General features: G+C 39.3%; 1 protein-coding gene across 1 annotated transcript in view; it reads left to right on the top strand.

Moving 5' to 3' along the window:
- Window positions 1-10,007: 10,007 nt before the first annotated feature.
- The window catches only part of LOC127646090 (syntaxin-8-like), a 99,048-nt gene continuing 82,894 nt past the window's right edge, over window positions 10,008-26,161 (top strand). Inside the window, exons 1-6 of the mRNA XM_052129550.1 lie at window positions 10,008-10,161; window positions 11,014-11,113; window positions 11,202-11,296; window positions 11,879-11,989; window positions 23,990-24,117; window positions 25,438-25,530. Coding sequence (XP_051985510.1) covers window positions 10,145-10,161; window positions 11,014-11,113; window positions 11,202-11,296; window positions 11,879-11,989; window positions 23,990-24,117; window positions 25,438-25,530 — 544 coding nt within the window. The 5' untranslated portion in view covers window positions 10,008-10,144. The remainder of the gene's footprint in view (window positions 10,162-11,013; window positions 11,114-11,201; window positions 11,297-11,878; window positions 11,990-23,989; window positions 24,118-25,437; window positions 25,531-26,161) is intronic.

Genomic DNA, 26,161 nt, shown 5'->3' with positions numbered 1-26,161 from the left:
GGTGACTTCAACGCACACGTGGGAAATGACAGGGACACCTGGAAATGCGTGATTGGGAGGAACGGCCTCCCCGATCTGAACTCAAGTGGATGTTTGTTATTAGATTTCTGTGCTAGTCATGGATTATCTATAACAAATACCATGTTCGAACATAAGGATGCTCATAAGTGTACGTGGTACCAGAGCACCCTAGGCCGAAGGTCGATGATCGATTTTGTAATCGTGTCGTCGGATCTGAGGCCATATGTTTTGGACACTCGGGTGAAGAGAGGGGCAGAGCTGTCAACCGATCACCATCTGGTGGTGAGTTGGGTCAGGGGGTGGGGAAAGACTCTGGACAGACCTGGGAAGCCCAAGCGAGTAGTGCGGGTGAACTGGGAACCTTTGGAGGAGGTCCCTGTCCATGAGATCTTCAACTCACACCTCTGGCGGAGCTTTTCAGGCATCCCTGCGGAGGTTGGGGACATTGAACCGGAGTGGGCAATGTTCAAAGCTTCCATTGCCGAAGCCGCGGTGGAGAGCTGCGGCCTAAAGGTTTTAGGTGCCTCAAGGGGTGGTAACCCTCGAACACCGTGGTGGACACTGGTGGTCAGGGAAGCCGTCCGACTGAAGAAAGAGGCCTTCCGGGATTTGTTGTCCCGGAGGTCTCCGGAGGCAGTTGCAAGGTACCGATAGGCCCGAAGGGCTGCGGCCTCGGCCGTGAGGGAGGCAAAGCAGTGGGTGTGGGAAAAGTTCAGAGAAGCCATGGAGAAGGACTTTCCAAATTGCTTCTGGAAAACCATCTGCCACCTTAGGAGGGGGAAACGGGGAACCATCCAAGCTGTATACAGCAAAGATGGGACGCTGTTGACCTCAACCGAGGAGGTTATTGGGCGGTGGAAGGAACACTTTGAAGAACACCTAAATCCCAACATGCCCTCTATGCTAGAGGCAGAGCTGGAGGCTGATGGGGGATCAGATTCTATTTCCCTGGGGGAGGTCACTGAGGTAGTCAAACAACTCCACAGTGGCAAAGCCCCGGGGATTGATGAGATCCGACCAGAAATGCTGAAAGCTTTGGATGTGGAGGGGGTGTCATGGATGACACGCCTCTTCAACATTGCGTGGAAATCTGGGACAGTGCCTAAGGAGTGGCAGAACGGGGTGGTGGTTCCCCTCTTCAAAAGGGGGATCAGAGAGTGTGTGCCAACTACAGGGGTATCACACTTCTCAGCCTCCTTGGTAAAGTTTACTCCAAGGTGCTGGAGAGGAGGGTTCGGCCGATTGTCGAACCTCAGATTGAAGAGGAACAATGCGGTTTTCGTCCTGGCCGTGGAACGACGGACCAGATCTTTACTCTCGCAAGGATCCTGGGAGTATGCCAATCCGGTCTACATGTGTTTTGTGGATCTGGAGAAGGCGTATGACCGGGTCCCCCGGGAGAGACTGTGAGAGGTGCTGCGGGAGTACGGGGTGGGGGGTCCCTTCTTAGGGCTGATCCAATCCCTGTACGTCCAAAGCGAGAGCTGTGTCCGGGTCCTCGGCACAAAGTCGAGTTCATTCCATGTGGGGGTTGGTCTCCACCAAGGCTGCGCTTTGTCACCAATCCTGTTTGTGATATTCATGGACAGGATATCAAGGCGTAGTCGGGGTGGGGAAGGTGTGCGGTACGGTGGGCTGGGGATCTCATCGCTGCTTTTTGCAGATGATGTTGTCTTCATGTCATCATCGGTCCGTGACCTTCAGCGCTCACTGGATCGCTTGGCAGTCGAGTGTGAAGCAGCTGGGATGAGGATTAGCACCTCTAAATCTGAGGCCATGGTTCTCAGCAGGTTTTGCCCCAAGTGAAGGAGTTACCTCAAGTACCTCGGGGCAGCGGGGGCGGTATTGCACTCGCTCTATCGCACCGTTGTCACGAAAAGAGAGCTGAGCCGAAAGGCAAAGCTCTCGATCTACCGGTCAATTTTTGTTCCTACCCTCACCTATGGTCATGAAGGCTGGGTCATGACCGAAAGAACTAGGTCGCGAGTACAAGCGGCTGAAATGGGCTTCCTCAGAAGGGTGGCGGGTTTCTCCCTTAGAGATAGGGTGAGGAGCTCAGTCATCCGTGAGGAGCTCGGAGTAGAGCTGCTGCTCCTTTGCGTCGAAAGGAGTCAGTTGAGGTGGTTTGGGCATCTGGTAAGGATGCCCCCTGGCCGCCTCCCTAGGGAGGTGTTTCAGGCACGTCCAGCTGGGAGGAGGCCTCGGGGAAGACCCAGGATTCGGTGGAGAGATTACATCTCCAAACTGGCCTGGGAACGCCTCGGGGTCCCCCAGTCAGAGCTGGTTAATGTGGCTCGGGATAGGGAAGTTTGGGGCCCCCTGCTGGAGCAGCTGCCCCCGCGACCCGACTTCGGATAAGCGGTTGAAGATGGATGGATGGATGTCTAAAACCTAGATACGTTGCAAAATCTGCAAATTCTGAGCTTTGGAAGGGTGGACCATTATCTGTTTTGACCTCCAGTGGAATTCCCAGTGTCGAGAATATTTTGTCTAATTTAGGAATTGTGGCTCTGGCTGACGTGGACTGCAGAATCTCCACCTCTGGATATCTGGAGTATTCATCAATGACCACCAAAAGGTAATCACCTGAGGGGAACGGACCACAAAAGTCTACACCAACTTTTTCCCATGGTGATGAAGGCAGTTCAGACATGCAGAGAGGTTCTGTGTGATTGGGCACAACGGCCTGACATGGGATGCACTCAGCTATCATGATTTCTACCTGTCTGTCAATGCCAGGGAACCAAACTTTCTCCCTTATCAGTTTCTTTGTTTTGACTAACCCCAATGTGTGGGGTGGCGTGACCTATAATCCGCTGGGTTGTCCTTGCCAGACTTGTAATGGACTGTGTAGTTGTAAGGCTGGAGACATAGACACCAACGTTCTATACGAGCAGGCGGCTTGGATTTGGGATTATTGAAAATCCATTCCAAAGGTTTGTGGTCACTGACAAGGGTGAATGGTGCCCCATAAAGATACATGTGAAAATGTTCACAGCCCCACAAAATGGCAAGAGCCTCACGTTCGGTTTGTGAATACTTTTGTTCAATGAATGACAAGGCTCTGCTTGCATAGCTTATCACTCTGGCTGGTTCATGTGGGCCCTTTCTCTGTGCCAACACGGCCCCAAGACACACAGGACTTGCATCAACCACCAGTTCAGTTAGATTGTAAGGGTCAAAATAGGTCATGACAGCATCACTTGTTAGACTTTGTTTCATTTTATCAAGGCACTTCTGATGTTTCTCTGTCCAAGTCCAGTGAACATGTTTTTTGTAAGTTCCCTCATAGGTTTAGTTATAGTGGCAAAATCTTTGATGAAGCGGGCACTGTAGTTTGCCATGCCGAGAAGACTGCGGACCTCGCTGGCGTTGGTCGGGGCCGCAGCATCATGTAACGCCTGAACTTTCTTGGGATCAGGAGAGAAACCGCCATCCGAGAATATGTATCCGAAGAAATCTAAAGTGTTTTGTGCGTAAAAGCATTTGGCCTTGTTAAGAGTCAGGTTCTTCTCCTTAAGTCGTTGAAATGTTGTCCTTAGAGCTTGATCAGACTAGCTTTTGTTCTGCCAAACACCAGAATGTCATCACTCAGATTAATGAGGGGATACCATCCAGGGCTTGCTGAATGGCATTTTGAAATACCTCTGCTGCAGAGGAAACTCCGAAACTCAGTCTTTTATAACGTCACAGTCCTACATGAGTGGAGAATGTTGTGATATAGCGTGATGATGGCTCCAGTTCCAGCTGATGATATCCACAGTTTAAATCCAGTTTTGAGAAGAACCTGGCTCCATTGAGCGCTTGTATTATGTCATCTACTGTAGGTGTGAGATGTCGTTCTCGCTCGATGGCTTGATTTGGTATCCTCATGTCCACACAAATGCGCACTGCTTCTGGGTCTTTTGGCTTTGGAACAGGAACAATTGGAGAAACCCATGGAGTGGGCCCATCCACTTTTTCAATGATGTCAAGTTCCTCTAAACGTTGTAATTCAGCTTCAATTCGTTTCCTGATATGGAACGGTACTATTCTGTGAGGTTGTGTGACTGGAGGAACGTCTTTCTTTATATGCAGCTTGACTTGAAAGTCTTTTAATTTTCCCATCCCACAGAAGAGGTCACCATACTCAGTGAGGAGATCATTTATTGCATTCATCTCTGTCTGGTTTGAGATTGTCATAGGCTGTAGTGACTGCACTGGCTGTTCTGGAGCTGTGTGGAGAGTGTTAGCAACTTTGATTAGTCCCAATTTACTGGCAGTGTCATAGCCAAGTAAACTGCCGTTAATGCCTTACAGTACTTGGAAGGTTGCATTTGTGAATCGTGATTTGGATTCCACCAGTGAGGTGAATTTTCCCAGGGTAGGCAGTGGGGTGCTTGAACCATACAGAAAGATGGGAACTGTGCATTTAGTGAGTGAGGGCTTATGTCTCAGTCTATGATAAGTTGTTTCATCAATGATATTTACAGTTGCCCCGGAAACAAGCATCACTTGTATCTTACAGTCACTAACCTTTATCTATGTGGGAGATTCCTTTTTGGTTGGGTAACAGTGTATACATATTCCTCAGAGGACTCTGTGTTTGCGGCATCTGCTCTGATGCGGTTTTGTGGCCATTTAGAGCGACAACATTTGGCAAAATGTCCTTGCTTTCCACAAGCGTTGCATCTTTTCCCCCCTGCTGGGCATTCTCTTCCCTCAAGGTGTGGAAATATACCGGAACAGTTGTTGCATCTTTCTTTCCCGCCCCTCTTCCCATTTCAACAGCCATAACGTTTTCTCTTGGATTTTCCTGTACTGCACCTTGTTGTGTTTTTCTATTCCTGATGCTTGAATCTCAGCGAGTGCCATGGTTCTGCCAAGTGACAGAAGTCCCGTCAACGTCATCTCTGGTTTCTGTAATGCTTTACGCCGCAATTTATTGCACGTGCACATTTGAATGATCATAGTTTTAATCTCTCTTTCAAGTGTTTCCCCTGCTAGTTGTTTAGCTTGTCTGAATTTGTAAGTCTCATAGGCGATGTTGATTTTAGGGGAAAAATATTCACTTAGCTTGTCTTTTGCGCATTTATAGTCCTTTGCTTATCAGGTGTCACAAAGTGTGCCAAAAATGTCCTGTACACCATCCCCAGCATAATGCAAAAGCATTGCACGTTTTCTTGTATTATCTTTTATATCCAGAGCAACGATGAAGTTTTCAAAGCGCTGTAACCACTTCTTCCAGCGGCTGGAGGAGTTTTGATCATCAGCGATATCAAAAACAGGGAATGACGGCAGTGCAGCTTCCATGTTCGAGGAGGGGAGGGTAAAAGTTAGATCCTCGTCGCCAGTGTAATGTTTCTGAATAATACTCTGACACAACAAAGTAGCTTTCAGACTTTTTAATGAACTTATTAACCTCGGTTATAAACCATTTCTAGTTTCTCCCGCTTCCTCGTTAACTAAAATCCCGCTGCTTACGCAGTCTTAACTTAACTATGAAACTCAAACGCCCTCTTGTGGACTGGATAAACAATGTCCGCTTTCAAACTAAAACACATCACATGTGGAAATAATAAAGCATAATGTCACATGTTATAAATTGTAAACATTACAATGACCATTTTCAGTTCCAAGATCCCCCCTAACAACTCTAGGGCAACCTCCCAAACGCTGCACCGCCTCAATATAGTAACTTCCTATCAGCTTCGGATCGCTACTAGTTGTGTAGGCATTAAGCCAGATCATTTTCCTCGAAAAGCCATCAATGCAACCATTAATACAAATACCATATGGTTTTAATTTATCGTACGAGTCCAAGTGCCAAATAAAGTAGGGTCCTTTAGCAAAGTAGTTGCGCCGTCTGAGACGTCTGGTCCTCCTCACGAAAACTCCTCTTGGGTCCAATTCCTTCAGCACCAAGCACACATCCTCTTTTCTCACACGCAGACCCTTTTCTCTACATTTGGCATACATCCATCGGTACCCATGAAGTTGTCTCCCAAACAGCACATCAGCAGGAGCCATTCCAGTGGAGCAATGAGGCGTGGCATGTTAATTGCCTAGGAATGCGTATAGAGTCTGTTTCCATGGGCGGCCTTCCACATGTGTAGCACGTATGGCCTTTTCAAGGGTACGCATAAAGCGATTACGGATGAACTCAACAAAATCCAAGTAATTTTTCCGTTGACATAATCCTCTATCGCGTAATATCCTTTTTAGGTGTCTTTCACTTAAGTGAAAACCATGCCTTGAACTTAGCACTGACCTTATTTCTTTATACTTGAGTCCAAGCTCAAAGTAAAACTCTATGGACCGCTCCATTGTGAACGTGTGATCTCTGAATCACTGCTCGGCTGCCAGCGTGAAATTAAACCAGAAGTACAGTTTTCTGAATTCACAACAGGTTTTGCAAGAGAACAAATATGTTTGCGAGAGAACGCAAACTTTTTGCGAGAGAACGCAAAAGATTAAAAAAATATTTTTCCTCCCATCTCATAATTTTTGCACCACCATGTCCCTTTAAGGGCTCCATATAATGTTGATGATAGGTATGGTAAAATAGTGAATAACATTTATTTTGCAGACTCCCAGTCTATCCCACTGTTAAGTGGTACAAATACAAGGAAAAATGTGCCATGGTGGTCAGAGGAATGCTCGACAGCAATCAAAGAAAGGAATAAAGCATTTCAGATTTTAAAAAGAACACTCACCCCAGAAGCAGTCATAGATTATCAAAGGAAAAGAGCTTATGTTAAGAAGGTTATTAAAAGTACAAAAAGGATAGCATGGCAAAACTTCTGCCATACAATAGGGAGGGAAACTGAAATAAATCTAGTCTGGCGTATGATAAAGAAGATGAATGGAAATGACAGTTACAAAAAGATACCTGTAATGGAGGAAAGTGGGAAGATAGCTATTACAAATAAAGACAAGGCTACAATTTTGGCTCAAACATTTGCTAAAGCTCATAGCATTGAGAATTTAGATGAAACATTCTTAACAAACAACAACAAATTAAGAATATATATACGGAAATACTTTCAAGAAAAAGCTCGATTTTAATAGTAGTTTTAATAGTAGTAATTTTTTGTTAAAAACAGCTATTAATAACTCAAAGAATATGCAGATGATGGAGTATTATGGAAGAGAGTCTGTAATATTAAATATGTAGTTAAAGGCATACAGGAGTCCATTAAAAACGTGGAGGAATGGTCATTGGATTGGGGTCTAAAGTTTTCAGCCTCAAAAACACAATACATTGTATTCACAAAGAACAAGAGGACTGAACAATTAGATCTGAAGTTGTATGATCAATGATTGGAAAGAGTACCGTTTTTAAATATGTTGGTTTATGGTTTGATTAAAAATTATCATGGAAATTGCATATAAGTAAAATTAAATCAAAGTGTAATCATATGGTCATTGTTGCCAACTTAGCGACTTTGTCGCTATTTTTAGCGACTTTTCAGACCCCTTTAACGACATTTTTTCAAAAAAGCGACTAGCGACAAATCTAGCGACTTTTGGACAAACCTTAGCAACTTTCCAAATTCCAAATATCGCCAGTACTGCAAGCGTGAGGTCTTACTTCCCCGCGGCGTCTGCTCTGTTCAGTGAGCGGCTGAGAGGAGCAGCACATTCCGTTGACTGCACGCCAGCGGACATAGACATGAATGAGCTGCGCATGTGCACGCTGTGTTAGCAGGAACCAATCAGTGATCACATAGCAGCTGCCTTCTCCTTTGTTTTAATTCAAAACATTTAATTTCACCGTTTTTTCTTGGCATGCGCTTATATTCACTACTAATCAGAGTTTTAATTCATTCCGGTTCGGTTTCTGAACTCTCCAACTTCAGATCGTATATTTACAGACTCTATACATTTTACTTATCCAAACACAACAATAAACCTTCTTCAAACTCATAAACATGTAACGTTAGCTAAGTTCCGTTCCGTTGTCTAACAGAAAATATGTAATTGAGAACCGTTTTACTGGACATTCGGCTATATACTTATATAAAAACAGTATGAGCACGGTTTAGGGGAGATAACCGTTATTATAAACTGAAGTAGGCTACAGTACCGACAAATTAGGCAGAATGCAAATACGACGCGATGACGTCATTAATATGCTAATGACGCATGACGTCATCTGGCGACATTTAGCTACTTTTCGAGCAGGCTTTAGCTACTTTCCATTGAAAATAGTTGGCAACACTGCATATGGTTGCTAGTCACAATTGGGCAGCTAGTCATGGTACATTGTTGTGCATGTATCAAGCATTGATTCACTCTTGCTTTGATTATGGTTGCAGTGCATACTGGTCAGCAGCCAAGTACTTATTGAAAAAACTAGATGTTATTCGGTCCAGAGCATTAAGAATATGTTGTGGAGCAGTTAAAACATCCCCTGTAGATGGAATTGGGGTAGAAATGGGAGAGATGCCTCTAAATCTTAGAAGGGAAAAACTGGCAGTGACATCTTACTTGCAAAGTATTGGAGGAGTGCTGGGAATATTCATATGATGGAGGACATAGTTTTGGATGGAAGAGTAGAATGTGGGCTAAGGAATGCGGCATGGACAATAAGATCTTCTGTCCTAATGTACCGCTTGATACTCCACCTTGGAGAGTCCCTGAACCGTTTGTAGATTTGAGCTTACTAGACAAGTCCAAAGAAGAATACATTGGAAACAAGGTTAATGCTATTTTAAATGACAAATTTTACTCAATTTGACAAATATTTACAGATGGCTCTAAGGAACCTGTCAGTCAAAAGGTTGGAATAGGTGAATATATTCCAAAATTTAAAACAGAAAATAGTTTGAAATTACCTGATGAGTTATCTGTGTACACTGCTGGAATAGTGATGTATTTTTGTTGGGTACCAGTGTAATACCCCTGAAAAGAAGTATAAAAAGATTAAAGAAGAAATAAAACGAGCGCTGCAGTGATGCCTTCCTTGTCGTCGTATTTACTCAGAATGAAGCACATCACGGGCACGCCACCTAATAAAGCATGCGATGACGTCATCACGCAGGTCTGCCAAATGAAAATAATGTATTTAGTAAATGCACATAACACTCTTTGTTTTATCAAAGCCCCAACAACCATTGAAACAATATTTGCAACATTAGAAAAATAACATTTACCAATTCTATAATGCCCTTGAATAAAAATTAATAAACATAAAATCCACTATATCACACCAGCACACATATCTGATAATGAAGTTGCCGATAAACTAGCAAAAACAAGCACTAGACAAGAAGGAGTTGGATGTTAATAGTACCTATGGGGAAAAAGGAGGCACAATCTTTTTAAAGAAAAAATTAATGAATAAGTGGCAAATTAGATGGGTCAGTTGTAACACAGGGAGATGGTGTTATAGTATTACACAGTAGGGAGGATACATTGCCAGGGAGGAAATAGAAAAGAAGTACTGTCTAGATTAAGACTGGGACACACAGGTTTGAAATCAACACTGGCACTTATGGGTTTGCATGAAAATGGATTATGCGATGTGTGTGGTGTATCTGGAAATGTATGTCATGTCCTTTTTTATGTGTAGTAAATATAATATATATTGTGATATTATTTGGTAACTTTAAGAATGGGGAGGACAGAATGAAGAATCAGGATATTTTAGAAAAAGGTTTAATGGACAGACAAGCATATAGAGCACTAATTAAATGTATATATGACTCAGGTCTAGGGTCTAGAATGTAATATGTGTGGATGGAAATACTCTACCTAATCTGGAGCATGAAAAGCTAATTGTGAACTTTAGAGGAGCTGAACACGCAGGGCTAGCATGAGCATGCGTTCTGATTGGTCCACGGATTGGGAAGGAGTATGAAACATCCATTCATATTTTAAACTTCAGACTCATCACCCATGCAAGTGTAATTGTCCATCCAGGAAAGTAGGTGGAGATAATGCTCCTAAAGAGTTAATCGCCATTAAACAAGAAGAAGAAGAAGAAGAAGAAGAAATGAGGTGTGTCTCCAGGAAGCCACCGTCTTACGTCATTCCCAAACAGGATCTGTTTAACGATGTTTATGTTGGTTTGATTTTATTCGGAGTTCTAGAAAAACACATTTATATCTGAATAACCAGTTAATTAAACTGCAGCAGTATGTCACAGGATTTATGGTAAGTTATCTTGTTATCAACTATGGACATTTGAGCATAGAATTTGACAGGTGTGTTCAGTTTGTTGTCAAATTCATTGTGTCTTTAGTAGACAGACATGCGACTGAATAGTTCTCTTGTAATTTCCTTTATTCCTGACCAAATTATATACTTTAAGGGACAAAGTAATCCTATATTTATTGAAACGCAACAACGCTTGTAAATGTTGTCAGGCCGATTAGACGAGAGCTGTCTGTGTATCACGTGAATGCGTTTAAGGATGAGAGTTTTGTGATTCACAAATCACTGGAGAAACGCATTTAATTTACCTGTTAATATCACGACCTGTTGCTGATAGTATAATTTCAGTGGTGTCAAACTGTTTGGCCAGACTGAAAGAAACATTCCACTTTTCTCATATAGTTTAATTTTCTAAACTGATTTTCTAATAGTTATAATAGTGTTTCTAGGCGTATGGTTGGTAGCTCTGTCCTGCAGGAGGCTCTTTCTTCGTGACAGGACCTCACGTACCTGGCAGCCAGGCTTGAGCTTGCTGGGCTTTCTCCTAGCAGGAGTGGGAGTTTGTCCATATTTGATTTTTGGTGGAAGTCTTTCTGGTAGGTTGTAAAAAGGGGATATAAAGTGTCTCTAATATTTGTATAATTGGGGCAGGATGTCAAAAAGTGTAGTTCTGTTTCCACTTGGTTCTCTGTGCAGTGAGGACACAGTCGCTCTTCCTTCGGCAGCCAGGTCTGTCTGTGTCTGCCTGTCTCTATGCTCAGTGTGTGTTCACTGAGTCTGTACATGCTCAGGACTTTCCTAAGTTTTCTCTCTCTCTCTCTCTCTCTCTCTCTCTCTCTCTCTAACACTTAGGTTACAGAATTATGATGCAGCATGTCGACTGGCTCAAGAAATTGCAGAAAACATCCATGAACGAAACAGACAGCAGAGGACTGGAGGAAACCCAGCTAAGGTGATTGACGTGATTGTATTGTTCTTCAGAGGAATGCTGGCTTTTTCTTGATATAACATCTCTCCTTTCGTGCCCTATGTCCCTGCAGCTCAACATGACCCTGAGAGCATCATTACAGAAGCTCAAACAGAATGTAGAACAGCTCAGAGAGACTTTGATTCGAGCTGCTGCTCAACGGCATATGTATCCTTTTCAGAAGAATGAAGCAGAACTTATTTATAACAACTAATGTCATCATCTAGAAATACTGAGAGTGAAACCTCAAGAGCTTTGAGAGATGTGCATATGTTTGTATATTCTTGTATTTTACATTATTTCAGAGAGAGGATGTGATACACAATCTTTATGCTCATATTCGAAATCTTTTGGTCATGTTTTGATGCTGGTCATGTTTAGCAGTCATAATTGAAGCTACAAATTCCTTGAGGGTTAAATGAAGATACAAATCTGTGATTTCTCATTAGATCCTGTAGAGGGCAGTGTATTGTTACAAATCACCACGTAATTTAAGTTTTACTGACGAGTCTGTCTGAAGAGCACTGTACCAATATTAACATGATCTAAAGTAGTGCTGCTTTTGTGTATTATTTGGAAGAACTGATCCAACATTGCAACAAAATCAGTGAAATTAAGTTTATTCAGTTTGTAAGTTATAGATATGTTTGATTCAATATAAAGCTGTGTATCATATCACTGTGGGATTAGCATAATTATACAGTAACATAGGCTATGTCATTTATGTGTGTCCTTAATAAATAATGATAGAATGCAAGCTGAAGCAGACAGAAGACAAAACCTTGTTGATGATCTCGCTACCAGAGAAAAGATGCTGAATGGCTCCTTCAAAGGAAATGTCACAGAATGCGAGACATTAAGGTACATCCACAAATTCTGGGCTCAACAATATTTATTTTTCTCTGCTGGCCCAGTTGGGTCAGTGGTTTGGATTTGTACTTGTCCTGCCAAAATTGTAAATTACTCCAAAACAAATATAAACTTTTTAGTTAAAATGTACATGAATAAAAATGCATTTTTACACATTGAAGCATTTTCTTAAAAAATAAAAAATAGTTATAAAATAAAAAAATCAACACAATATATTGCTTGCCGAATAGGGCAAGTGGCCACTCTATCAACTGGCCCAAAACTCTTTCACACTGACTCTGGGCCATTTTAAAATATTTACTATTGAATTTTGGTGGATAAGGATGTTGAAATGGCTGACAAAGTGTCTGATATACTGAAGCATTCATGCACCAACTTTGTTTTTCAGAGTCTTTTACTTTTCCTACACAAATCTTACACAAATTTCTGTTTTGTATTTCCATTTTTACATTTATTCATTTGACAGTTGAAAAAAAAATGACTGAGTGCTTTCAGGGAATTCATTTTATCAGTATGTGTGTTTCGTGGGAATCAAACCCACAACCTTTTGTGTTGCTAGTAGCACACTCTATCTTTTATTCTGTACCTGTTGATCTGCTGGAGCTTTATAATGCTTAGAATGCGATTCTGTTAAGGATCGCTTGTTGAAAGTACAATTCTCATTTGGTATTCTCCTAAATTTCAAGTTTGTGCCACACATCACTAGAGAAGCCATTAACTTGTGCCCTAGTTAGTCTACCAGACCGTGGAGGCTTTACATCTTTACTACATTCCCACTTTGCAGTAGTATGGTGCTCTTTGCTCTTGTTTAGTAACTTAATGCATGGATGCAACCTACCCTCCTTTCTCCAAACACATGCTTTGCTACAGCAGCATGTGCACAGTGATTCTGCGTCTGACAGGAATGAAGCGTGAAGGGCTATGAAAAAGCGGCACTCACGAAACTTCTCATTCGTAAAAGAACTGAATGACCTGGTACATGCACTCACCAGTGGAATGAGAGGGGCATGTTATTCCTTCACTTCCGCATAGACATGTGAGTCTACCTTGTTCACCAACAACAAGATTTACTTTAAGTGTTACCTAATCGTTTCCGAGAATCCAGAGACCCTAGTTATTGAACAAATTTAAATTCACTAAGAACACGCTAAGACGCAGTGCTGTTCCTATCCTTTTAGCGACAAAACTTTGTGTGGGGTCCCCCACTAGTTTTGTTTGTAATCCCCAAAATGATTACCCCCACCCTTAAGCATTTTCCGTGAAGCAGTTTTGTAGTAAACAAACAATACACAGTGAAAATGTCAAGGGACATTTAGTATTTATTTAACAGGAAATAATGTGCCAAATAAATAAAAAAGGAACATATAAGGCCAGTCAGCAGAGTTAGTTGGCAGGGCACTTGCTGGTTGTACATTACTGGGGTCTGCACATGTTCCTGCTTTAGCTAGCTCTACATTATCGGGGTCTCCGCTGGTGCTGCTGGTTTTACTGATGAAATTGAGAATTGTCCCTAAGGGCTTCATGAAAATAATGCTCTATCACCATCTAGTTTTAAACAAAATAAAAACACACATAACAGTAAGTTTATACGACTGCATAATTTACACAAAACATGAAAGACATTAAAAAAAAAAAAAAAAATTGAAGTAAAGATGCGATAATCCATCAATATTTCTCTAAATGTGCAAATTAAAAGGTCTGATGGATATTATTTATTGAAACATTGACACATGACTTATTCAGCAAAGCTTGCATGCTTGTTCTTCCTTATTATTTTATTAAACACGTATGTCTTGTTTTGATTTACCATGCTTTTATGTGTACTCTTGACACAAAAAAATTAAAAACTTATGTGATGTGGCATTTCTGTCATAAGCTTCGATCAATATTAGACCACTGTTTTGAGACCTGGGGCCTCATGTATAAAACTTTGCTTAAAACACATTTCCACACGGATGGACTTTAGCCAAGAAATCTTCACTGACATTAAAAGTGCTTTCCCGCTAGGGCCGGCCCTAGCATTTTGGAGCATGTACACCTATCCAAACAGAACTGCACAATGTTCAGAAGGAATTTTGGATCATTCTTCCTAACAGAATTGCTTCAGCTCATCCATATTCTTAGAATATCTGGTGTGATCTTGATGTCATTCCACAGCATCTCTATTTGGTTGAGGTCTGTGCTCTGCCTGGGCCACTTCAAAAGGTGGATTTTCTTTTTTTAAGCCATACTGGATTTGCTTCTATGTTTAGGGTCATCATCCTACTGCATCACCCAACTTCTACTGAGCTTTAGCTGGTGCACAGCCACCCTGATATTATCCTGTAGGATATCTTGATAAAATTGGTCAAGGCCCCGAAGAGGCCCAGAATCATGATGCTCCCTCCACCATACTTCACCATTGGGATGACGTTTTTATGTTGGTATGTGGTCCACAAAACATTTTCCCAGTAGCGTTGTGGAGTGTCAAGTTGGTCTTTGGCAAACTCCAGGCAGGCAGCAATGTTTATGTTGGAAAGCAGTGGCTTCATCTTGCCATGGACACCATGCTTGTTTGATGTTTTCCATATAGTAGACTCATCAATGGAGATGCTAACCAGTTACAATGATTCCTTCAAGTTTTTTGCTGTCACTTTTGGGGTTCTTTTTTTACCTCATTGTGCATTCTGTAGTGTGCCCTTTGAGTCATCTTAGCTGGATGGCCGCTTCTATGGAAAGTAGCCACCATAATAAATCATCTCAATTTATAGACAATTTGTGTAATTGTGGACAGATTAATATCTAAGGTCTTCAAGATAACTTTGTAACCCTCTTCTGCTTCATTTAATCCAACCATTCTTGATCGTAGGTCTTCTGAGATCTCTTTTTTTACGAGGCATGGTCAATGACAGCAGATGCTTTTTGTGAATAGCAAACTCAAAATGTCTGAGTGCTTTTTATAAATCAAATTAGCTCTAACCCACACCTCCAATCTCATTTCATTAATTGGATGCCAGGTTTGCCAAATCCTGACTCTAATTAGCTTGGTGTAATTTGCCTAGGGGGTTCACATACTTTTTCCAAACTACTCTGTGAATGTTTGAATGATGTATTCAATGTACAAAAACAATAAAATAATTTGTGTGTTATTTGATAAAACAGGTTGTGTTTGTTCGTTATTGTTTCAAACGAGATTAAGACAAATTTATACATAAATACAGGTAATTCCAAAGGTTTCACATACTTTTTCTTGCCACTGTAGTATAAGTATTGTGATGGAACTTAATTGCATCACTGGCAGCAGGATAAAACGCATGTGACTGCTACCTTTATGCCAAGCACGGCTTTAGAGATAGTGGTCTCTTCAGGTCCAGGGAACGGGTAACTGCATCGCTGCCATGAACCTCGCTCTCTGCCGCCCTTTGAGAGGCCAAACCACTGGAAAAAGCCATCAATGCACCCCAGCCCGCTCCCTACCTACCTAAACCAAAGCTTTCGCTGCACTGCCCAACCTTTAGTGAGCCCCCCAATCATGACTAGAACACAGCATTTACTTTCTGTTATGTCACACTCCCCTTAGATATGTTATTTACACCTTTTGTGGACATTTTTATTTCAAATAAATGACTTTACGATGGTGTACAGCTACTGTCTATCTTCGCTTACATTGATCGATAAGAGGAAAATAGTGAAATTGGAACAAGGTGGATTTGAACCTTGATCATCCGCACAACTAATCCACTGTCAAACTATCAGTGGTAGGGGCCCCCTCGTGGCACTGGTTCCCTCCTTATGATGCCACAGGAAAGTCTTCCAAAAGCAGCACACAAATTACCAACATTTCCTTTTAACAGCTTATATTTTAATGCATTTGTAATTATTTATGTAAAATTAAGTTATTTCTGATTTGTGTGCTGAACTCTATGTACTGTTTTTATTCTAAAGATACTATTATTAGTACTAATAAAGTACTGTTATTATTAAAAGAAAAGTGGAGTTTATAATCAGTCTGTTCAGTTCATTACTTGTCCAGTTGGAGTCCAATTTTCACACAACAGTAAAAGAGTGCTTATGCACAGTCAAGAGTGTGTGAACTGTGAGCACATTTACACCAATTTTATTTTTCATAAATCCCAATGTTTGCTTGGGAAATTGCATACGCACATTTTAATGCATATTTTGTGCATATGTAGCATTTATGCATCAGTCCCCTGGAGTATGAGCTTTCTAATGATAATGTAAAGATTAAATAAAAATTTTAAATATGATAAAAGTGCATACCTTCTTGCTCTCTCGTTTCATGTTTTTGGTGCTTTGGTCTGCTCCTGATGAGTTTCTTCAAAGCCATGTCTATCTACTACATTTAGTATCTCAATAGTGGTGCGTGTCCGAAACGGAAATGAAAGAATTAATGATAATAAGGATAATTAGTAGTCACTAATATAGAAGTTAATTTGCTATACTTGAATCATTAAAACGCTGAAATTTATACTTTTTGCTTATTCTTTAAAAAATATTCCAGAAAAACATGTCTGTGGACCATTGATTGTCTCACTTTTTTCACCCCTCATGAATTTGCATCCCTGTTTTTGCCAGAAATGGTGTTACCTGTTCTGAAACGGAAGACTGTGCACTTGAGTTCAGACACTCTGCTTTGCTGGTCTGCTGATCAGAGCTGAGCTTTGAGCTACCACAATCAGGACTATTTACACTTCCCTTCTCTCCACTGTGTTCACATTCTCTCTCCAAAACACACCACTCAGAGACTTAACATGCCACCGCCAATCTCCTGTGCACTTATGACTCTCAATCGAATTGACAGCTCAGGAGCCAAACTCTTCTGGAGAAATGAGGTGGTCATTATTCAGATTTGACTCGCTCGATCCTGGTGACGTAGACTGGGATGGGAAGGAAAAACCTAATAACAGAAAATTCTTTCTTTCGTACTAGGAGACTGAAATACTCCATCCGTCAGGCTTTTTTTTTTTTTTTACATTGCTCTGATTATAGTTTTCTTACAATTATTACATACTTTTCTCAATATCTAGTATACGTTTTCAAAACTCTTCATTCTATCAACACAACATCAGTGTCTGTAGACTGAACTGTGGATCATCTTGGCAATGTTTTGATATAAAATGTATTCTATGACCACATCTTTCAAAATTCATGAAATCTTTTCTCTCCCAAAGTCAACAATTAGATACATTTCTTTTGAAGTATCTTAAAAATGTTGTACACTTCTAAATACAGTTTTCAAACCAGTTAAATGTATGTTAAAAACTGAAAAAAATGAATGAGACAGCAATAATTTCATTTTGAAGAATACTTAACATAAAAAAGTTAAACAATTAATAAAATCTGATAAAACCAGATTTTTCTCTTAGCTCATGACCTATTCAGCTGTTTTGCTTTATCAATGCTGACCATATGTAAAAGGGGCCAACTTTGTAATGATTGTGCTGCATGGCTGACAGAGCAGGTAGATGAGGTAGTACGAGGAAGTGAAAGAGGAGTGTGTATGCGAGGTACAAGACAATTAAGAGGAAGACTCATGGTAAGAGGTCTTCCCAAGGTGAATCATCAGAGAGAACACATTCAATATGATGTAGATGAGAACTTGTGGCCAAATGCAGAAGACTGAATTAAATAGCATTACTAGTAATTACCCTTTTGAATTGAGTATTTAACTTTTGTGTGTGCATTTGTGCACCTATTCGCTTCAATATACCTCTTTTTGGTCTTTCTTGTAAAAGTTTGATAAAATCCAAGATTCTTGACAAAAAATTTATTATACATCATACGTTACCAGTATTTAGTGTTTTTAGGGTTTATTTTGTTATGAATGACAAAGTGTGTTTGCTGGTAGAATGAGCTGATTTTGACATGTATGAAGTATTTTTGTGAAGAGAAATTAACTGATGTGTCAAGATACATGTTGCTGTTTGAAGTGTTTTCAAAAAGGGTACTTATATTGACAAACGCCTGTAACCAATTGAAAAAAAATAAAACCGTAATACAAGGTAATACAGAGACTTAAGTTCAGTTCAATTGTGTTTGTATAGTGCTTTTTACAGTGCATATTGTTCCAAAGCAGCTTTACAGAAATAAAAAACAAATCAAACTTCATAGTGAGCGAGGAGAAACTAACTGAGGTATTAAATATGTGAAAAAGAACCAATGTTGCTTCCGAAATTACATACTGTTCCATTTGGTGAAGAACAAGTGCATTGTCCTGTGACCCAAATATATGTCTTAGTAATATCAATCATGGAGATCTATATATGTATAGAGCTGTTGAGTTAACGCGTTAATAACGCGCAATTAATTATACAAAAAATGACGCGTTAAACAAATTTACACATTTTATCGCATGATTGTAGTACCACCTGTATACTCCAGAGGGCAATAAGTGAAATTTCAGCTGTGTGAGCAGTGAAGAAAACAACATAGATATGCGTTACTAAGGGTTCAAATGCGAACTAAGGGATCTCAATATGTGTTTAAAGATTGAGTATTAAACTATATTTAACTTGTCACAGTGACCTAAAAATTTTATTTTTATGACGCAACACACCCGAGACGCAGGTCTTACACACGTCTGACGCAGATCGTATGGTAGGGTGACCACCTGTCCCGAAATTGGAAGCTTTGTCCCGCATCCCACAAGTCATAAGCAAGTGTCCCGCATTTCAATTTTGTCTGTATCATTTTTTATCTTTATTATTATTTCGGCATCATTTTATTTAATCGTCCTTTAAATAAAAAAAAAAATAAATACAAAAAAGTTAATAAGAAAACACTGAACATGCACAGCCTTTTTTTTCTTGCCAGAGTGGGAAAACACTGAAAAAAAAAAAAAACTGCAACAGAAAAATGGGTCTATCCGGAGCTCCCGAGAAGAAAAAGTGTATTTGTTCGTATAATAAAGAATTGGAGAAAATATATACATGGTTAAAACCAGTTACAGGTGACCCTAAAAAAGGAGAGTGCAGGGTATGCCACCGAAGTTTCACAGACAGCTCTGCTGAAGCATTTCAGTGCCCCAAACATGACAGTTCTGATATCTTTGGCATTGAGCATTCCTGTCACCAACGCGTTCGTGGAGAGGGTGTTTTAACTGATGACCGCTGCTTGGACAGAGACAAAGAACATCTAACTCCTGGTGAAAGTGAACACCTACACCTGCCAGGAGTTCTACAGTCATAATGAATGAGAAGGCCCTACTCGAAGCAGCCAGATCAGACAAAAAAATGTAATTGAAGATGCACTAAAGAACGCATTTAACGCATTTTCTAGTCTTTAATAATGGAATTGATGTGCTTATTTGGAAATGTGCTTTTTAAAGATTAGATTATTATTTTCACTTCATTATTTTTACATTGAGTCGGTCTGAACTGTTAAAATTAGTTTGCATCGTAGACCTTATGCCAAACTGAGTGACGTTCACAGCGCCGTCATTAACATTTAACATCACTGCAAAAATACATCTAATATAATATCAATATTTATTCACCTAGTACAATAATAGTAAGTTATCTCTCCCTCGTGTCCCGCATTGTCCTGCAAAATCAGGTCTGCTGACCTGCAACAGAGCAATAGCCAGGTGGTCACCCTATCGTATGGTTTTTACCTCATACCTAAATATTTAATTACTGGTTAATGAGGTGTCCTTTAAACTGTTACACCGTATTTACCCAGTCAGTCTTTATTTAAGAAACATGCTTCCTGAAATAGATGCACTTTGCTCCTTCTGTAATGCTGTAGATAAATCTGCCCCTCACATTTTTTGGGAATGTGCCCACACAGTAGTATTTTGGAGAATTTATTTTATATATTATTTAAATACTCTGTACCTCCAACAACTCCAAAGCATTGAAAACCATTGCACTATGTAATGAATATCATGTCTTGGCATTATTGTAAAATATATCTGTATTATTGTGTACTATGTATACCCCTGGATTGTTTCTAAAAAATAAATAAAATGTCTGACGCAGGTGTACATTGACGGGTCCTTAAACAAGCCCTAATAATAAATCTCCAACTGATTGACAAATTCACTTGTGAAATGGATTGCTGTGAAATGTATGCCAATGACTGAGTTACGATCAATAATATGGTAGTAAAAAAAACATTGTATTGTAAAGCCACTTTTATATTGTTTTATCAATGATTAACTCTTCTGCTACAAGAATGTAATGCATTTTATTTATCTGAATAATTTATATATCTATTTTTTAATATTTAAAGATAACTATGTATAATTATTTAATCATTATGTATTGAATTATTGTTATATGAGGGGCTTTCTCAGCAAATATTTGTATATGCGATTAATTAATCGGGACACCATGTAATTCATTCGATTACATTTTTTTATCGATTGACAGCCCTAGTATATATATTTATATGTATGTATATGTATAGAAATATATTTAATAATTAAAAGATTTAACAGCAGAGAACAACGAGTCAGACGGGCCTTTATAATTGTAAGTGCTATATAACAAGAAAGTTGTTCCTTATGTAAAAAATTTACTTGTTTAACAAAAGTGTTTTTTTTTTTTTTCATTTTATATCCTGCTCATATCACACTGGTATCCCATGCATAAGTTTAGCTAGAATGTTCTAATAAATCAAAGCCATTTGATCAAGTTGTTTAATAGTAAATAATTGACTGGTATTTTTATTTATTTATTTTTTATGAGAGTGTTAGTCTGGCTGAGAGAATGAGAGAAACAGAGCCAACTGAAGATCCTCCAGAGGTTAGCAACCGTTCTTAACCCAAATGGAGATCCACTGATGCTGAACTAACTGGAAAAGAAGGGCCATTGTCAAAGACTAGCTTTTACAATGAGAGGAAGTCATTTAGGTGATATGCAAGTTTTTTTCCCCAAATACCTCAGTTGGCACATTAAACTTTATGAACAACTGCATAATGCACTGTAGACTGAAAGGAAACCCTCAATATAATAAATTGTTATAAACACTAGTTACAGTTGTAGTATTTAGACTCTCAACCCGTCTTAAAATGTATGAATGGCTTTGCATTATGTTGAAAAATATCAAAACAACAAGTGAAATTTATTTTAAAGAAACACTTTTTAAAGCAAAAAAAAAAAAAAAAAAAATTCCCTTCTAATAAGACTATAATATTGGTCCTGATGTTTCTGCTATTAAAGAAATATTGATGCTTTTAATATCTGGGTTTACATCTTACATTAAATTTTTTTTAATTGATTTTTTCATTTGTTTTTTCGTATTTCACATTTAATTTAATACAGGGAATTTTGCCGGCATTTTTTCAAAAGTAAGCTAAACAATAATTTTGTAGAATTGGGCTGTTAGTGTTCCAAAAAGCACACTTAAGATTTTCTCCTAGTATTGTGTATTGTGCATAAAATGAGATATTTGTGTTGGCACTCCTGTAAATGTCATGTTTGCAGCATCGGATCTATATGCCATTAAATTCAATCTATAATCACGTACAATAAATTGGCTTTCAAGGATGTATACCTTGTCGTCATGATTAAAACAGGCTAACGATTGATGCAAAGTCACGTTACATACCAGTTTTTCGCAACATTTGAAGTATCGATATTTATCCAGTATGAGTTTATGCACTAGAGTTAAACGGATTAAATATTATTTGCGTTTCCATCAGCTTTATTTTGATGCGCTAAAACTTTTTACGCAAAAAAAATCCTTGGATGGAAACATATTTAATGTTGAAGATAAAATGTTCAGTGCTATTATGAATGATAAAATTATGTAAATAAACAAATACAAAAGAGTGTATTTTTAATCTTCTAAAGACTCTAATATTTAAATGTATGTTGGATTGTTTGCCTTTTCTTGCATGGATGAATGATAATTACAAAGTTTCTTTTTAAAGAGAAAATAAGTCTTCGACTTCATAAATTACACTTTTGCACATCCTCATACTTAAGTAGACATTATGACCTATCCAGTATAGGAACATAGTGAGAAAATATGCTCAATGGTTTTTATGTTTGTAAAGCGGACCAAAGGAAGGGACGGGAACAGACGTCAGCTTAAGGGGTAAGCTTTATTTTTTCATTTTAATTAATTTCATTTTCTTACACACACACACACACACACACACACACACACACACACACACACACACACACACACACACACACGTAATCTCTGCCGTGTTGTCAGCCTCCGGATGCTCTGTGGCTGCTGGCTTTTATCCGCTCTCCTCATGCTACTGCAATTAGAGACAGGTGTTAGACATAATTTAGCTCAGGTGTGAGCGCCCTTACCGCTTTTCTCTCCCGGACGGGCGCTTGACCACGCCCCCGCTGCCACAATGTTGCATTTAGGGAAGTCTACATTTAAGATGAAGGACACACCCCATTGAGTGAGACATGGCAAGATTGGCTCAACATGACTGATTTGTGTCAGACAGTTTTAGCTTTGAGTTTTGATACTGCTTGTTTTTCTTGACTGGTTACCCTCTTGAAGCCAGCTGCGGCCCGTGCATTTTAAGTCTAGGCCTTAAGTGTGATTCATGCCATTAAGAAAACACAGTTTCACAATGAATAAGACACCTTTACGTGGCAGTCAACTAATAATACCAATTGACATTTTAAAAACACGTCCACGCACGAAAGCCAAAACCAAAACCAAGGATGTCTAATACCAAGAAAAAATTCTCTATAAAATTTTGCTTTCAATAAATTTTGTTTTGTCAGGGTACATGGTTACTTTTCAAAACTTGATCCGACACTGAATGCTCAAGCAGCATAATTTACACTTAGAAAACTCCTGATGTTGCTATAACAATGCAAAAAGCACTTACCAATTTACTTGAAGTGAAAATCAGTACTCCTTTCCTGTTGAATAAATCAGTCGCACGATCATGCAGAACATCTCGGGTTTTTAAATCTATTAGGATCTCTTTCTCAATGGTGATGTGGCACTGACGTGTGGGATTCTGTGGAAATTCTGAAGACCTGACAGGGTGGTGCTCAGACTCCGATTTGTGAAACAGTTGTCACACTTTGCTTGTAAGCATCGAGGAATCAATTCTGATTAGATAAACTTTTTGGTTTTTGCTATTTGTTTTTAGATGAATTAGGAGTGGAAGGCGATTGAAAATACAAAAAAGTCAATGAGAATGAAAAGATGAAAAAATATTTATTTATTTGGCAGCATAGAAGGCTTTGCTGGCCCTGAGAAATCGCCCCTGCTGGAAGCAGGTCACCCGTGTGAGCTAGTGACCAGCTCATAACTCTCGGCGTGATGCTGATAGCTTTTCCAGAAGAGCCTTTAAATTTCACTTCTCTCTCTGTGAGCTGTCCAGAAGCCTCAAGGGGAACAACTTTCATACATTAATCAAAGAAAAGTGCAAAAGCACAATGCAGTGACTCCACAGGATAACAAGCCACTTCTCAGTTTGGCTCTTTGAAGGTCTCTTTGAAACCTTGTATAAAAGCCAGAGGCTTTTCATATGCTTTGTGTCCTTGTAACGTAGGGCATGAAAACTCACTCTCCGGTCCCAACAAAGTGGAACCCAATGAACAAATAAACAGTGGCTCTCTGATCTTACAAGGTCCAAAGTAGGAGTTGTTGTTTGCTATTTTAAAAGTAGAAAATAGAAAGGTTATTTATTTTGACAGCACATGAGTGCTACAGATGTGAGTTTGGAAAAAAGGGCCTGTGGCTTTTTGAACAACTCACGGACATGCCTCAAAGTTTATTTAGGTTCGTAAAGTAGATGATGCGTGTCCAATTGATGTGTGAGAATAGCTGTTGATTGACAGTGTATGTGTAATAACTGTAGTATTACTGTGTGTAAGTAATCTTGTTACCGTGTGTATGTAATGACAAATTTGACTTTGTATCTTGCGTATTACAGTGATGACTGCCGTATGCCTTTGTGTATGTGTGCAGTGCACGCTAATGTACGTATGTGTATGCTTGTTTGTTTTATACTGACATTTAGCAATGTGTATTTTTTTGTGACATCGTCTCCAGGTCAACCCTGATGACAGGTGGAAATGGGGCGGGGCCAGCCGTGAACCCTTGGCTGGTTAATGAGTCCGAGGAGACCAGAGGACTCAGCTTTGGAGAAATTAAAAAACAACAGCAGCAGATTATCGAAGGTACACAGCATAGTCCACATAGTTACTTGGAAGTTACCACATCAGCCTGATTAGCTGTTGTTTGTGTACTTTTGGCTAACATTTTTTCCAGCCCGCAATCATCTGGCAACCTCTTTCTGCCGTACCAACAGAATTTACTTTGCAATTAATCACAAATCTGTTCCGAAAATCTCCCTTCTGTTCAACTCATCCACTTCTAGAAACCCTTTTTCACACCCTCGTTTTGTGATTTGCTACACATTTGAGATTAGCAACTCAAAGGAGTTTTGAGAAAAAGCAGGAGACCTTCTGTCTACCCAAGTAAAACATTTAGCCTCAAGGTTACAGTTAAAGTACATTGTGGCTCACTGTGACAGCTGTCTCAGTGCTGTCATATGTGACATCGAATCAGACTGTATGTAATTTACATTTCACACATGCAGCACCCTACTACTAATCACTTGCTCTCTCCACAACACTCATTTAGAAGGAATTTACATCCTTTTTTTGTTTTTTCTGACCCTAATGAGATGAGCATGTAGCAGGTCCTTGAACGTGTGATGATTTATAGAATGAAAATCACAGGAACGTAAATATGATCATGTTAAACCTGTGGTTGATAAATACCAAAAAGTAAACAAAAATATCCATGAAATCCAACATTTGAAATGTTATTTTGTCACAAACTCCATAAACCCAACAATATGCAAAATTATTAACATGATATAGGTAAAAAAGGGGAAATTAATATGTTATTTTCTACAGATCTCTAAAGGAATTTCATGCTCCTTTTAAACACATAACATTTATGATATTTTTCATCCTTTTAACACCAGAAAACAAATGGTTTCATGCTCTTGGCAGCCAATGATTCACCACACAAAATGCATTGTAGTCTGCACAAATGTATTCTTGTAGCAAGTTAACCCATATTTAAGCAAGTCGTTATTTATTTTTTATTATTTATTTTAACCTTGGCTAGATCATGGTTTTTGAGTATTAGGGGATGTCAAGCAACCTGTTTATTTTGGCATCTACATAATTTCAGAGATGAAATTGCAGCAAAATACCAGGTTTAATTAATCCTACAGCCTCTGACAATAAAAGATATGGAAATAGTTTTCTCCTCCCTTGTTGATAAGCCTATATATTTAGCTATCTGTCAAATATTTAGCTTTATTTATTCTGCTGTCCACAACTATATCATAACAGACCTATACTTTGCAACCCATTGGTTGAAACCACTGTGTTAAACCAGTATCTTTGGATAAATATGTGAAGTAATTTTGTCTCACTGACTGACTGACTGTCTGTCTGACTGATGTCTTTCTCTCTCTTTAGCTCAAGATGCTGGCCTAGATGCTCTTGCTACTGTCATTAGCAGACAAAAACACATGGGCCAGGAGATCGACAATGAGCTAGATGAACATAACGGTAAGAGAAAAATGCAGTAGCCTGTATTTGATGGCTCTGGCTGAACATTCAGGAGTTTTTCTGTGAATAATGTCTAATTTGTGGTCAGCTTGGTTTAACTTTGTCATGCCACTCTCCCTACACTACATATGATGTCATTAGCTCTAAAATGAGCTGCTTTTGAGACCAGGGTAAAAATGGAAAATGTGGAACAGATTAGTTGGAAACCTTCTCTCACCTGGTCTATCAAAGTTTTTAACCCATTCCTGCTGCAACATGTCAAACATATTTTCGAAACATGAGAGCGATATTTTTTTCTCAAAAAAAGATAGAACATCCTTTTGAGTCAGAATGTGAGGAACATGGAATAATTCCACAGTGGTAGATATTGTCTAGGTCAGTAATTACCAACCGGTGGTACTCGTACCCCAGGAGGTACGCAAGTAGGCTCCAGGGGGTTTGTGAAAAGATTTGTATCTGGCTTTGTTTAACCTATAAAAGAAAAGGTATAACTTAAAATAAAAATAATAGGAAGAAAGGCTGTGAAAAATATAGATTTTCCAATTAATCGCAATGTTCATTTGAACGATCTCGATATTGGTACATTTAAGAACAAGAGAGATTTTTAATATGCAAAGTTAAGCAATGAGAT

Source organism: Xyrauchen texanus, chromosome 7, assembly GCF_025860055.1.
Source record: "Xyrauchen texanus isolate HMW12.3.18 chromosome 7, RBS_HiC_50CHRs, whole genome shotgun sequence".
Lineage (NCBI taxonomy): Eukaryota > Metazoa > Chordata > Actinopteri > Cypriniformes > Catostomidae > Xyrauchen > Xyrauchen texanus.
The sequence above is the reverse complement of the archived record's forward strand: the minus strand, read 5'-3'. Positions and strand labels throughout refer to the sequence as shown.